Source organism: Artibeus jamaicensis, unplaced genomic scaffold (assembly GCF_021234435.1).
Source record: "Artibeus jamaicensis isolate MK-2021 breed Jamaican fruit bat unplaced genomic scaffold, CSHL_Jam_final scaffold_1964, whole genome shotgun sequence".
Taxonomy (NCBI): Eukaryota; Metazoa; Chordata; class Mammalia; order Chiroptera; family Phyllostomidae; genus Artibeus; species Artibeus jamaicensis.
The window spans coordinates 8,223,975-8,238,763 of NW_026522030.1; the positions used below are offsets into that span (position 1 = coordinate 8,223,975).

Here is a 14,789-nt window from a genome sequence, read left to right on the forward strand (position 1 = left end):
GAACATATTCTTACCATACAATCCCCATAGTTTTTCTTTGCACTCTTTGCCATACTAGAAACTCAACGTTCTTTTTCTTTGTGTTAACTTCTCTAAAACAATTATTTTGTTAAGATGTTATATCAGCTCAAGTTCTAACCATCCCCTTGAGTTTCTCACACCTGAATGATCCCATGTGTGAGGTCCGTCCAGAAGGTATCCAGCCATGTAAAATAAAAGACATTTATTGAAGAAATGTAGATTTCTTCTGGAATATGGATTTGACTACCTTCACTTCTGATGGAAGACTGCAGATTGCTCAGACTTTCCTCGTAATAAGTGCAAAGGGGCTGCAGATAACCTCATCTAACTCCCTCAATTATTAATGTGAAAACCAAGGCTCTTGTGAAGTTTCAATATCTTAAAGACTTTTTATTAGCAAGTTCATGTGTTTTAGTGACCAGAAACCAGAATTCCTGACCCACAATATTTCCTACTTTTTATATTCCCAAAGCTTTGTGACCATATGGAGAATGCAGAGAAAGTAGAGAAGTTTTTAGACTTCAATAGAAAAGGAGGCAGTTGACATCCCTCGTGAACGGGATCCTTTTGGAACTAGAAATGGGACATGCCAAGGGTGTTGTAAGGCCACCACTCAAAGTCACTCCATCTGGGCTGCAAGGAGTAGAAGGTGGGGCCTTCAAGTTCTGTTCAAGGCTAATGTATTGGGAAGTTTTTGTTGGCCAGGGCTTGTTAATTTTGGCATCGGGCTAGTCCTTCCCCATCTCTGACCCTCTGTTTCCCCATTTATAAAATACATACTAAATCCCCTGACATTACGATTCTATATGAAATGCAGGAATTAGTTAATTTGCTTAATAGCACAATAATATGAGTAAGTATAAAAAAAGTAAAAGTATTATACTCAGCAAGTATTTTTAACTGATTAAAATGAAAGGGCATTTTTTTTAAGTTTAGCTTTTTTTAAAAAGACAAACAAACCAACCATTGTATGAGTCTGCTAGGGCTGCCAGAACAGAATACCACAGACGGGGTGGCTAAAGCAACAACAATCTCTTTCAGTTCTGGAGAAGTCTAAGATCAAGGTGTCAGGAGATTTGGTTTCTTCGGAGGCCTCCCTCCTGGACTCGCAGATGTCCCTCCTCTCGTGTCCTCACGTGGGCTTTGCTCCGCGTGTGCATCCTGTCTCTCTTTTGTGCCCAAATTTCCTCTTCTTATAATGACATCAGCCCACCCTAAAAGCCTCCTTTTAATTTAATCATTGTTTTTTTTAAGGCTTTAGCTCCAGATACAGTCACATCCTGAGGTACTAAGAATTAGAACATCAGTAGAAAAATTGGGAGGCAGACAATTAAGCCTTTAACGACCATCTATTCTAATGTTTTCACTTCAAAGCACTGTTACCAAGTGCATACTTCTGGGGAAGAAATTATTTTATTTTAGGACATTTTTACATAATTTAAATAGCATACATATTAGTTGAGTTATAATAATATTTTCCTGTAGATGACTTACAGGAAAGCTAGTTAACAAAATGAAAAATCTGATTTTGTTTCATTAGTCTACAAAATAGTATTTATAAGTAGTTTATGACATGATTCCTAGAAAAATTTATTGCAGACATATATTTAAAGTATATAAAAATGCAAAATGTCATTAAGATTTTCATTGGTATACAACTCCAAATTAAAAAGTTTAGAACTAACCATATTTTACATGGGAAGATTTTTAGAGCTGTTACTTTACTGTGTGACCTTGATTGGTTGCTCATAATACTTCTCCTAGAATAAGGCAAATGGTTTATAGCGCTCAGAGGGCAAAACTCACAAAACATAAAAAGCAGAATGTCTTTGAATTTTACTTAATGAAGCTTATGTTTGATTAGCTAGCTATTTTAATTATAATTTCAAGTCTTACAAATACATAAATTCTTTTTTCCAGAATAAAATTGCAGGGAATAAATACAACAGGGAATAAAACAAACATCCGATTTTAACTGTTGAGCCCTTTTACTTTTTGAGCTTAGAGATCGACATATTTTTTCTTTTCCGTCACAGCTTGGCATGCATCTGAGTCATTAGCTTCTCCAATTTGATGGCTAGCGCCATGTTTCCTTTAATCTTCAGTTTTCCCGACATGAATGCCATTGTTGGTTTTAGTGACCCTACAATGAGAAATTGAGAGGGGAAAGCAGCTATTAGCATCTTTAGGGACATACTGCTTCAAGAACATACATTACAAAAAGAATCTCCTTGAGTTCTATAAATCTGTGAACCACAGAAATTTCTATTATAGCATTCTTAAATAAGTATCCTGGGAATCACAATTCATAGACTTAAATGTTAACAATATCTTATAATATGAGAGATAATGTAAAAACAACAATCAGCAAAAGATTATAGCAAAAAGCTGAAGATGCAACATTTATATACTTGTTACAGCACTCTCAAGAACACATGGCCCTCAAATGAATTGAGGTAAACAAACACTATTTTAGTTAATGTTCCAATATATTATAGTTCATTAAGTTTTTAACATTTCAAGTTTAGATTTTTCAAAACAAATCTAAATGCATATAATATTAAGAAATGATCATTAAAAGCACTGGTATGGACATAAAAGTATGTTAGTGTTATTTTTTTAAATATTGTATTTTATTTATTTATTTTTAGAGAGAGTAGAAGGGAGGAAGACAGAAAGGGAAAGAAACATCAGTGTGTGGTTGCCTCTTGTTCACCTGCAACTGGGGACCTGGCCTGTAACCCAGGCATGTGCCCTCATGGGGAATAAAACCAGTAACCTCTTGGTTTGCAACTGGTGCTAAAACCACTGAGCCACACCAGCCCAGGCTGTTAGCATTATTTTAACCAGAGAAGTACAAGGACATAAAATGTGAACATTAAAACAACATTACGGCTAATTACAACAAATAATAAATAGAACCTCCACTGAGGCAAGAAACTTTATTTTTATTTGCAGCTCTGATACCAGTGTTTCCCTAAGTCCCTTGGGGAAAGATCAGGTGAATAGGGAGTTTGGGGGTCATGCTGTTTTTGGTCAACAACTGCTGAACATCACCCTGGCTGGTTTGGCTCAGTGGACTGAGCACTTGTCTGTGAACCAAAGGGCTGTTAGTTCGATTCCCCAGTCGGGGCACATGCCTGGGTTGTACAGCAGGTGATGTTTCTCTCCCTTTCTTCCTTCCTTCCTTCCCCTCTCTAAAAATAAATAAATAAATAAAATCTTTTAAACAAAAACTCCTGAACACGCAGTGCGGTGTGGGCAGGTGTGCTTGTAAATCACCATCGTGAAATGGGCAAATATGTTGAAAGAGTCCTCAAAAGAAATTCACTGATCCTGAACGCAGCCTCTCACAACAATGCCAGCTGTACACTGATAACAGTGGCTTCCTAAACACTGACCTAGCAAGGGAAGCCTGTACAACAGGTGGCCAGCACTCCAGAAGATAATTCCAGGGTTTTTGGTCACCCCTTGTAAACTGGTTACAGATAGGGAGGATCAAGTCCAATTCTGTATTATACTGAATAAACTGAGCTGTGCTAATGTGATGTTAAAATACCTCAATTCAAGAGACTTCAGATCAAGATGGCACCATAGGTACACACAGCACAGCTAGCCTCCTCACACAACCACACCAAAACTACAACTTAACAACAGAACAACCATCAGCCAGAAATCAAGTTGAATGGAAGTCCAACAACTATGGAATTAAAGAAGGCACATCCACCCAAACTACTAGGAGGGGAGATGTGAAATGGGATGGTCCCACACCCACACGTGGATAAAAATTTGGGAGGGGCATGTCAAGAGCAAGGAGTCCTAACTCCACATCAGGCCACCCCAGCCCAGGGCTCCAGTGACAGGAAGATAAGTCCCCATAACTCCTGGCTGCAAAAACCACTGGAGATTGAATTAGTGGAAGAAACCGCTGGAGTCCCAAGCAGTTCCTCTTGAAGAACACACACATGGTGCTCAGTGGTCATGGCCAGTCCTTACAGCTGACTGGCCTGGATAAAATCCCTCCCATGGATCTGCCAACAGCAATCCAGGCTCAACTACAAGAGGAGTGGATACTCAGCCCAAACAAAGGGTGCAACTCAAGTGCCCAGCTTGGGTGATAGGAGAGACTGTGCCACTGGACCCTCCAGGACACCTACTACGTTAGGCCGTGCTACCAAGACAGAGAGTGACGGCAGCTCTACATTATACATAGAAACAAACACAGGGAGGCTGCCAAAATGAGACAAAGAAACATGGCCTAAATGAAAGGACAGATCAAAACTCCGGAAAAAGAGAGAAATGAAATGGAGATAAGCAAAATGGAGATAAGCAATCTATCAGAAGTACAGTTCTAAATCCTAGTTATAAGGATGCTCAAGGAACCTAGTGTGGACCTCAAAAACATAAAAAAGATCCGGTCAGAAATGAAGGACACAGTAATTGAAATAAAGAACAATTTACAGGGAAACAACAGTAGAGTGGATGACACCAGGAATCAAACAGATGATTTGAAATACAAAGAAGCAAAAGAAAACCAATGAGAACAAGAATACAAAACAATACCCCATCTCAGTATAGTGTAAGCAGCCTGTGGGACAATTTCAAGCATTCCAACATTCGCATCACAGTGATGCCAGGAGAAAACAAAGAGCAAAAAATTGGAAATGTACTTGAAAAAATAATTGAGAAAACTTCCCCAATTTGGTGAAGGAAATAGATTTACAAGTTCAGGAAGCACAGAGTCCCAAACAAGATGGATGCAAAGAGGCCCACTCCATGACACATCAAAATTAAAATACCAAAGGTTAAAGATAAAGAAAGAATCTTAAAAAACAGCAGGAGAGGCCTGACTGGTATAGCTCAGTGGATTGAACGTGAGCCTGCAAACCAGACAATCGCGCTTCAGTTCCCAGTCAGGGCACATGCCTAGGCTGCAGGCCAGTTCCCAGAGGGGGACACATGAGAGGCAATCATACGTTGATATTTCTCTCCCTCTCTCCTTCCCTTCACCTCTGAAGATAAATGAATAAAATCTTAAAAATTAAAAAAAAAAAAAAACAGCATGAGAAAAGTAGTTAATTACCTACAAGGGAGTTTCCATAAAACTCTCAGCTGATTTCTCAAAAGAAACTTTGTAGGCCAGAAGAGATTGGCAAGAAATATTCAAAGTCATGAAAAGCAAGTACCTATAGCCAAGAATGCTCTACTCAGAAAAGCTATCATTTAGAATTGAAGGTCAGATAAAGAACTTCCCCTACAAGGACAAACTAAAGAAGTTCATCATCACCAAACCATTACTATATGAAATGTTAAAGGGACTTATTTAGGAAAAAGAGGATCAAAACTATGAACAATAAAATGGCAATAAACATATCCATGAACAACTGAATATGAAAACAAACTAAGCAAATAAAAAAAAAAATAGAGCCCTGGCTGGTGTGGCTCAATGGATTGAGTGTTGGCCTGCGAACCAGAGGGTCGCTGGTTCAATTCCCAGTCAGGCAACATGCCTGGGTTGCAGGCCAGGTCCCCAGTACAGGGTGCATGAGAGTCAACCACACACTGATGTTTCTTTCCCTCTCTTTCTCCCTCCTTTCCTCTCTCTCAAAAAAAAAAAAAGAAAAGAAAAAAATAGAGACAGAATCATGGATAATGGAGAATGTTTTGATGGTTGCCAGATGGGAGGGTGGTGTAGGAAATTGGGTGCAGAGGTGAAGGGGTTAAGAAGTGCAAATAGGTAGTTACAGATAACCATGGGATGTAAGGTACAACAGTATCAGGAACGGAGTAGCTGGAGAACTTATACGTGTGACCTGTGGACGTGAACAATGGTACAGAGATCACCTGAGACTGTGCGTGGTGCTGGGGAGGCAATGGGGGAAAAATGGGACAACTGTAATAGCATACTCAATAAAATATAATTAAAATATCTAAATTCATAAAAAATAAAGGGTAATTTTTAATTTATGTGGAAGATACTGGGAGATCTTTATTCTTTGAAGGAACAGAACAGCCCCAGCAAAACCTTAGAAACACTAATATTGGGGTGTCCTCCAGCCAAAAAACTGGTTCCCTGCTCTTCTATCTACAGTGAAACCCACCCATCCACAAGCCCACCAGTCTGCTCATGATACACAGCTTCCAATCAACTCTATTGAGCCTCACTTATAAAGATGAACAGACGTCAAATGGAGACCAAACAAACAAACAAAAACAGAGAAGAGCAATTTGGAGGAAACAGAATGCAGCAGAGAAGAAAACTGAAACAAAGTATATGAAAAACAAACAAATAAATTCCATTAAGTCATGTCCTCACTGATAAGAGCATATGTGACACCAACGCATCCTGAACAGGATGCTGGAGGAGAAAGGGAGAAGAGGAAAAGCACAGGAAAGAGAGAGAAAAGGAGAACAGGATGAAAAGGGGTGGGGAAGGGAGACCAGGAAGAGGGAGAAGGAGTCAAACAAGGGGAATGGCACTGGGTAGAGTGAGGAGGAAGAAGGGGAACGTAAGAGAAGAAGAAAGAATGAGAAAACAAAATGAGCTCTTGGAAATGACAATTCGATTGACAATATTAAAATACAAAAGAAAGGAGGTGCTTGCAGATCCCTGTTCACAGCACTCATTCAGCCTCTGTTGCAACAGTTTCTGACTATTGCAAAAGCATCTCTCTAGCCCTCACCCCAATAATCTTTTCAAATAAGTCATTTCTTTACCATTTAAAAAAGTAATAGAAAAGAAAGAGTAAAGTGAATCAATCTCCTAAAAAATAATATAATTAAATCAGAGACCTATGTTTTCTCCTAAAAGTGAGAACTGAGAAAACCAAGAGTACTACCAAAAAACAAACAAACAACAACAAAACCATAACATACATTCCCAGGAGTCCCATCCAATACCCAGGAAAATGAAAGGAAAAAAGACCACACCACCTGTGTCATTGTGAAATTTCAGAACACCACAGAGAAAGAGATCATTTGATTCTGAAGCTTTCAGAAAGGAGGGGTAAGTAGAAAAAAATAAGAGGAATAATATCAAATAATCAATTGTAATCTAGAAGATGGAGCAATGCATTCAAATTTCTGAGAGAAAGTTAATTTCAACCCAGAAATCTCCACCCCACCAAATATTCAATGTGCTGGTAGACAACAAGTAAAATAACCTCTTTTGTATCCTTCCTCATGAAGGTACTGGAGAATGTGTGCAGCCAGAATGAGGATGTAACAGAGAGAAGACAAGGGATACAGAAACAGTAGATTCAATGCAGGGGAAAGGTGAAGAAATTTCTAGGATCACAGCTGTGTAGCAGGCTAGTATAATGAGATACTTGATTGTAACAAGATAGAGGGATCCAGGGAAAAAAGTAGACTGACAGGTAATTTGACACATTTGGCAGAGTAAAAAACTGCACGAAAAGGTCGTGAGGAGAGTACAGGGAGATTTTGCTCTGTTTCTTTATACCTGTAACTAATGGGAAAAAAATGAGGCGATTATTAATATCCAGGAAAAATAAAAGTTCTCTCTGAGGGGAAACAATAATAGTATACTAATTGACTCAGCAGCAAACTATGCCAGAATCATAATTATTTAACATCAAGTATTAATTTAAACAAAAATTCTAAAATAACTATTTTGCCATGTATAACACACACTTTTCTTGCCCAAATTTTTTAGGGAAAAATAAGGATGTGCATTATACATGGGTAGTACTAATCCTATACCTATATAAATGTTTTAAAATTATATTTTATTGATTATGCTATTACAATTGTCCTGATTTTTTCCCCTTGCTCCCCCCCACCCAGCACTTGCCACTCCCTCAGGCAATCTCCCCGCCCTTTTCATGTCCATGGGTCATGTGTATAAGTTCTTTGGCTCTTCTCTTTCCTATACTGTACTTTACAACCCCATGGCTATTCTGCAACCACCTACTTGTACTTCTTAATCCCCTCGCCTTTCATCCAATCTCCCACCTCTCATCTATCTTTAATCTTTGTCATTTTAATTGTGATGTGTCTTGTGTTGGGTCTCTTTATGTCCATCTTGTTTGGGACTCTGTGCTTCCTGGATTTGCATGTCTGGTTTTTTTCACTAAGGGAAGTTTTCCTTAATTTTTTAAAAAAGGTTTGCAATTTCTTGCTCTTTCTCTTTCACTTCTCCTTCTGGCACCCCTATGAAGTGAATGTTGGATTGCTTAAAGTTGTCCCACAGGCTGCTTACACTATCCTCAATTTTTTGGATTCTCTTTTCTTCTTGTTGTTGATTGGTTATTTTGTGCTTTTTTATGTTCCCAATCATTGATCTGATTCTTGGCTTCATCCACTCTACTGTTGTTTCCCTATAAATTGTTCTTTATTTCAATTACTGTGTCCTTCATTTCTGACTGGATGTTTTTTATGCTGTTTAGGTCCTTGCTAAATAAGTTCCTTGAACATCCTTATATCCAGTGTTTTGAACTCTGCATCTGAGAGATTGCTTTCTCCATTTCATTTAGCTCTTTTTCTAGAGTTTTGATCTGTTCTTTCATTTGGGCCATGTTTCTTTGTCTCTTCGTTTTCACAGCTTCCCTGTGTTTGTATCTTTGTATTATATAGAGCTGCTTTGACTGTGTCTTGGTAGTGTAGTCTAATGTAGTAGATGTCCTGAAGGATCCAGTGGCACAGCCTCCCCTGTCACTCAAGCTGGGTATTCGAGGTGCACCTTTCTTGTGGGCTGAGTATACCTTCCTCTTGTAGTTGAGCCTTGGTTGCTATTGGCAGATCAATGGGATCTGCCCATAGCAACCCAGGCTTTGGATTTACCCAGGCTAGTCAGCTGCAAAGTTTGGCTTTGACCCCTTACTACCAATCTCTGCCCTCCATGGAGGATCGGCTGTGCAGGGGGGCAGGGTGGTGGTGCTCTGATGTGGTCTCCTGGGTGTGCTGGCCCTGGGGTTTCCTGGGTAGTGGAGGTAAGGATCAGCTTTCGCCTGTGTTTTGCCTGGGACCAGCCTGTCTGAGTTATAAAGCAATCTGAGATGGCTGCTACTTGTGTGGGGCATGGAGATTCCAGGCTAACCCAAGCTGTGAATCTAAGCTGCTAGTTCTGAGCCTGGGGCTCACTGAGGCTAGCTGCTGCTGGTTTGAGAGGATTCAGGAAGTTGGAAGCATGAGCCATTCATATGGAAAAGCAGCTTGGGTGGGACAATAAACTGGGTGGGGGAGAGTCTCTGGGGATCTCCAAGGAGGGTCAAACAGTGTTAGCCAGGTTGATGGAATCTTAGATAAGGCACCAGCCTGCTGACTCTGTAGGAGGAGGAGCCCAGGCTACCAATCAAAGGGTTGCAAGTTTGATTCCCAGCCAGGGCACATGCCTGGGTTTCGGGTCAGGTCCCCAGTAGGGGATGTGCAAGAGGCAATGACACACTGATATTTCTCTCCCTCTCTTTCTCCCTTCCTTCCCCTCTCTCTAAAAACAAATAAACAAAATCTCTAAAAAAAATGTAACTCTAGAAAGCAATAGCAATATCCATATACAAAATAATACCTTGGAATACAATAATCAGAGTTGTTTCTAAATGTAAATAAATAAATAATTGCATTAAAAATTTAAATGATAGATTTTCTTTCCCTGAAGGTTTGGGCCAAAAACATGGGTCCGCATTATACACAGCAAAATACAGTATATTGGGAGGCTAAGAAAGGGGGAAGTGAAGCAGAAGCAAGGTACTAGAAAAGTACTTAAATCTTACCTATCAGTCTTTAGGTTAGTGCATCTATAGAAGGTAAGTACTATAAATATAACATTGAGAAATATGAAAACATTGAGAATGTGTGGTTAAACAGAAATAACAAAAGACCTGGAGACAGACTACCTCTAGGGAATGGCAGGGGAAAAGCCAAAAAACTTATTAAATATATATACTTAAAAAATTTGAGGTGATGTTCACATGACATAAAATTAGCCATTTTAAAGTGAACAATTCAGTAGTGTTACTGAACAAGAGGTTCGAGGGGGGCAATATTTGGCCCACCTAGGGATGCCAAAAAATGCTACAGAACAGGGGCCCCTCCCAAGGACAGAATACTAATATCTAATGGGCTCTTCTGTCCACCGCCAATTGGAAAGACATCTCTTAATGCCAGAGACTTGTGAAAAGGAAACAAAATGTTTATTTAGTGCTATTTAGGCCTAACGCCTCCACTAAAATATCAAAGTCCTTTAGGGTGTACACCTACACCCACACAGCACTCCCTTCTCCCACTGTCCCAACTCCGGTACTGTAAATCAGGAAAAGAGCACACGTCCCTTTTTCAGGCGGCTGGCACCATCAGCTGTGTCACTGTGCAGGATCTCTAGTTAATCCAAAGTCATGTGGTACCCTCTCATGGTCCACTGGCAAGAGTTCTTTGTACCCACAGTTCCAGTCAAAGTGGAACTCTCCTGCTTTCCAGGCCACGCGGCCAAAGGGGCACCCCAAAGTCACGTGGGCCTCTTCTACCAAAGCTGCAGGGGTTCTCACTCCACCGAAAGCATGTGGCTTTCTTCTTCACCTGGCTGCAGGGATCTCCATTCTGGCAAAGCTACGTGGTTTTCCCTTTCAACTGGGAAAGAAGGGGTCCGCACTCTGCCAAAATGACGTGGCTCCGTCTTTTCTCTCACCAAGAGGGGGTCCTCACTCTGCTGAAAACCACGTGGCTCTCTCTCTCATCTGGCTGCAGGGATATCCATTCTGACAAAGCCGAGTGGTACTCACTCTTTCACTCTGCTGAAAACCGCATGGCTCACCCTTCAATATGCCATGTCTGGGTTACTCCCTTCTCCCTGGCTCAAAGCACGGCCACAGCTATTTAACATACCTATGAAGCCAGTTAAAGGTTATAGATATGTTAAATAATCATTCTAGAGGTTAGCTGCAAAACAGCTCTCAATGGCCCTGGCTCCATTGTCCCTTCCCCCTGGGGGGGGGGGGCGGTGAGGACATCTTATATGTCTCTCCAATATTCCTATACACTTTGAATTCCGGACACCATTCCAACTTTTTTTTTTGGAGGGGGGCCCTTGGCTGCACCCTGTATCATTAGCATTTAAGTATAGTCACAATGTTGTATGACTACCACCTCTCTCTAGTCCCCAAGCACTTCATTCCCCATAAGGGAACTCTGTGCCCCTTATGCATCACCAGTTTCCCCTCCCTCCAGCCCCAGCAACGACCAGTCAGCTTTCTATGGATTCACCTATTCTAGTTCCTTATATAAATGGATTCACACATATGTGATGTTTTCTGTCTGGCTCCTTTCACTTAACATGTTTTCAAGATTTACCCATGTTGTATCATTAAAGTTTATTGCTAAAAAATATGTCATTTTATATAATAAATAATAATTTGTAAAACAGTATGGAATTTTCTCAGAAAAATAAAAATCGACCTGCCTTTTGACCCAGCAATTCCACTGCTAGGATTATATCCTAAGAATCCTAAAACATCAATTCAAAGAACCTATGCACCACAATGTTCATAGCAGCACAATTTACAATAGCCAAGAGATGGAAGCAACCTAGGTGCCCATTAGTAAATAAATGGATCAAAAAATTGTGGTACATATACACAATGGAATTCTATGCAGCAGAGAGAAAGAAGGAGCTACTACCCTTTGCAACAACATGGATGGAACTGGAAAGCATTATGCTGAGTGAAATAGGCCAGGTGTTGAAAAGACAAATACTGTATGATCTCATCTTTAACAGGAAGCTAAACAACAAAACAAACAAGCAAGCAGAATAAAAACAAAGACACTGAAATAGAGAACAAGGGGACAGTGACCAGAGGAAAGAGGGAAGGGAAGTTAAGGGGAAAAAAGGGGAGGGATTTGGAGGTACAAGTATGAAGGACACAGGGACGAGAACTAAGGGGGGTGGAAATGGGAGGGAGGTGGGGAGCACGTGGTGGGGTGGGCTGGGATGGGAGAAATAGACAGAAAACTGTACTTGAAAAATAACTAAATAAAATTTTAAAAATAATAATAATTTGTATATAATAATTTATTTATACATTCATCTGTTGGTGAGTTGTTTCCACCTTTTGGCTACTGTGCATAGTGTTATGAAAGTGAGTATACATTTATTTGAGTATCTATTTTCAATTCTTCTGAGTATATATCTACGAGTGGAAATGCTCTATTGTGACAGGATTGGAAGAAGCTGGGAAAATTCCTGGGTAAATGTAATAGGAAAACTGAGACGAGAAAATTAAACAAGGTCAAACCATCTGAACGACTTACTGCTAGCTACTGAATCATAAAACCTATCATCCCCAACCCAGGACACTTGAGAGCTGATAGTTCATACCTCTCCTCCCTAACTGGGTAATATATTGCTTAAATCTCTCTTATCTGAGCAACAGAGAACAGAGACCCAATTAATGCCATTTGTGCCAGCTAAACCCAAGGACAAATGAAGTCAGAGGAACAAAAAACAAAAACTCCTCCCTTAAAAGCCAGGCAAACCCAAGATAAAAGTAAAACAGTACAGCCGACCAAATGATGGTCTCCTCCCATATGCTCATTGTGATACACCAGCATATTAAAAACAGACTTGGAAGACTAATGAACATTCTGCTGAAACCCTCCCCTAAGATTCTCACCTGCAGAAGAAAGATAGTAACACTTAAGACAAAGACCAGGAGACAGCTCGCTGTAGTCTAGAGCATGACTGTGCCCCTTCGCAGGCAAGAACTTTTTACTTCCTCCTAAACTCTAAGTGTCCCCATGACACCTGCAGCCAGGGGAGCAGTGGGCAGCAGCTCTCCCCAGGGTTTCCCTCTGATCCTCTCTCCGAGGCCCCCCTTTTTCTCTTACTTCCCAAAGAAAGCTAAAAAGCAGCCCCACCGTGGCTCACTTCTTTCCTGTAACATTTTCAGACAGCCGAGGCAGGGCACGGCCTAGGCTCGCTCTATCCTGTTGCTTCTTCTACCCTAAGTCCTTCCTTACTTTCGCCGTCCTCAGCTTTAATAAACATACTTTCAGAATCACCTGGACTTGTGTTGTGAAATCCTTCCTACAAGAAGTCAAGAACCCACACACTTCACGCTGACCTGAGGCAAACCTGCTCCAAGCCAGTCCCTGTCCAGTAACATTATGGGAATTCTAGGTTTAACTTGGCCCATATACTTACGGGTTTAACTAAACCCACCCATCTATGGTCAGCTGCTCTTTAATATGGTTTCCAACACCATTCAATGGAGAAAGAATAACTTATTCAACAAATGGTACTGGGACAACTGGATATTTACATGCAAACAAATGGAGGTGGATCCCTACCTTACATGATATACATTAACTCAAAATAGGTCAGAGGCCTGATTTTAAGAGCTTAAACTAAACACTGTTAGAACATAAGGGAAAATCATCAAAACTTGGATTTGACAAAGGATTTTTAGATCTGATAGCAGAGGCATAAGCAATGACAAGAACAATAGAAAAAAATAAATTGGTCTTCATCAAAATTAAAACCTTTTGTGTTTCAAAATATATCATCAAAAAAGTGAAAAGACAAACCCACAAAAAATGGGAGAACATATTTTTCTTTTTTTCAAATTATATACCCAATAAGTTATATAATTATCATGTTGCATACCTTCTTTATATCTGCAATGTATGAAGAATTCTTACAACTAAAAGAAATCTCAATTAAAACAGGTAAAGGATCTGAATAGACTTTCCTTCAAAGATTTTATTTGCATTGCTCATTGGTTATATGGAAAAATATGCATACTGGAGAAATATATACATGACCAATAGCACATGAAAATATGATAACATCATTAATCATTAGGAAAACGCTATAAAAAAACCCCTATAAAATAACAAGTGTTAGTGAGGGGGAGGCTACAGAGAAATAGAAACCCTCACACATTGCTAGTAGGAATGAAGGTGGTGCAACTGCTACAGAAAACAGTTCAATAATTCTTCAAAGAGATAAACATAGACCTACCATATGACCCAGCAATACAAGACAAATGAAAACATACACCCACACAGAAACTTGTATACAAATGTTTATGGCGACATTATTCCTAACAGCCAAACAACCCAAATATCTGCCAAGGTGAACGAATAAACTATGGTATGTCCATATGATGAAAGAGCATGAAGTCATAAAAAGAAATGAAATATTGACATGTGCCACCACTTGGATTAACCTTGAAAACATTATGCTAAGTAAAAGGAGTCACACACAAAAATCACGTATCATATGATTCCATTTATATAAACTTTCCACAACTGGCAAATCCACAGAGAGAAAGAAAGCATACTAGTTGTTGCCAAGGGGATGATGGAGGCTGAAAGGGGGAGAGTGACTTAAATGGTCCAATGGGGTGCTCTGGGGTGATGAAAAGTTCTGAAACTAAAGATTTGTGGTGGTTTGATAGAACTCTAAATGCAGTAAATTAAATACCACTGAACTGTACACTTCAAGATGGTTTAATCTATGTTACATGAATTTCATCTCCATGTTTTTTATAAAGGGAATGAAGTAGTACATCAATAATGAAACCTGAGCTCTGGCTGCTGTGGTTCAGTGGGTTGGCCTGTGAACTGAAAGGTCTCTGGTTGGATTCACAGTCAGGGCGCATGCCTGGGTTGCGGGCCAGGATACTCTTTGGGGGCATGCAAGAGGCAACCAATTGATGTTTCTCTTGTACATCTATGTTTCTCTCCCTCTCTTTTTTCCTCCCATCCTCTCTCTAAAAAAATTAATAAAATCTTAAAAATAAAAAAAAAGAATG

The 14,789-nt window shown here is 39.9% G+C and overlaps 1 protein-coding gene across 2 annotated transcripts in view; it reads right to left on the minus strand.

Annotated features, from left to right (window-relative positions):
• Positions 1-206: 206 nt before the first annotated feature.
• Positions 207-14,789, minus strand: part of HSDL2 (hydroxysteroid dehydrogenase like 2) — a 61,623-nt gene continuing 47,040 nt past the window's right edge. For both annotated transcript variants that reach the window (XM_053656216.1, XM_037152659.2), the window contains one exon: positions 207-2,164. In XM_053656216.1, coding sequence (XP_053512191.1) covers positions 2,052-2,164 — 113 coding nt within the window. In that variant the 3' untranslated portion in view covers positions 207-2,051. The remainder of the gene's footprint in view (positions 2,165-14,789) is intronic.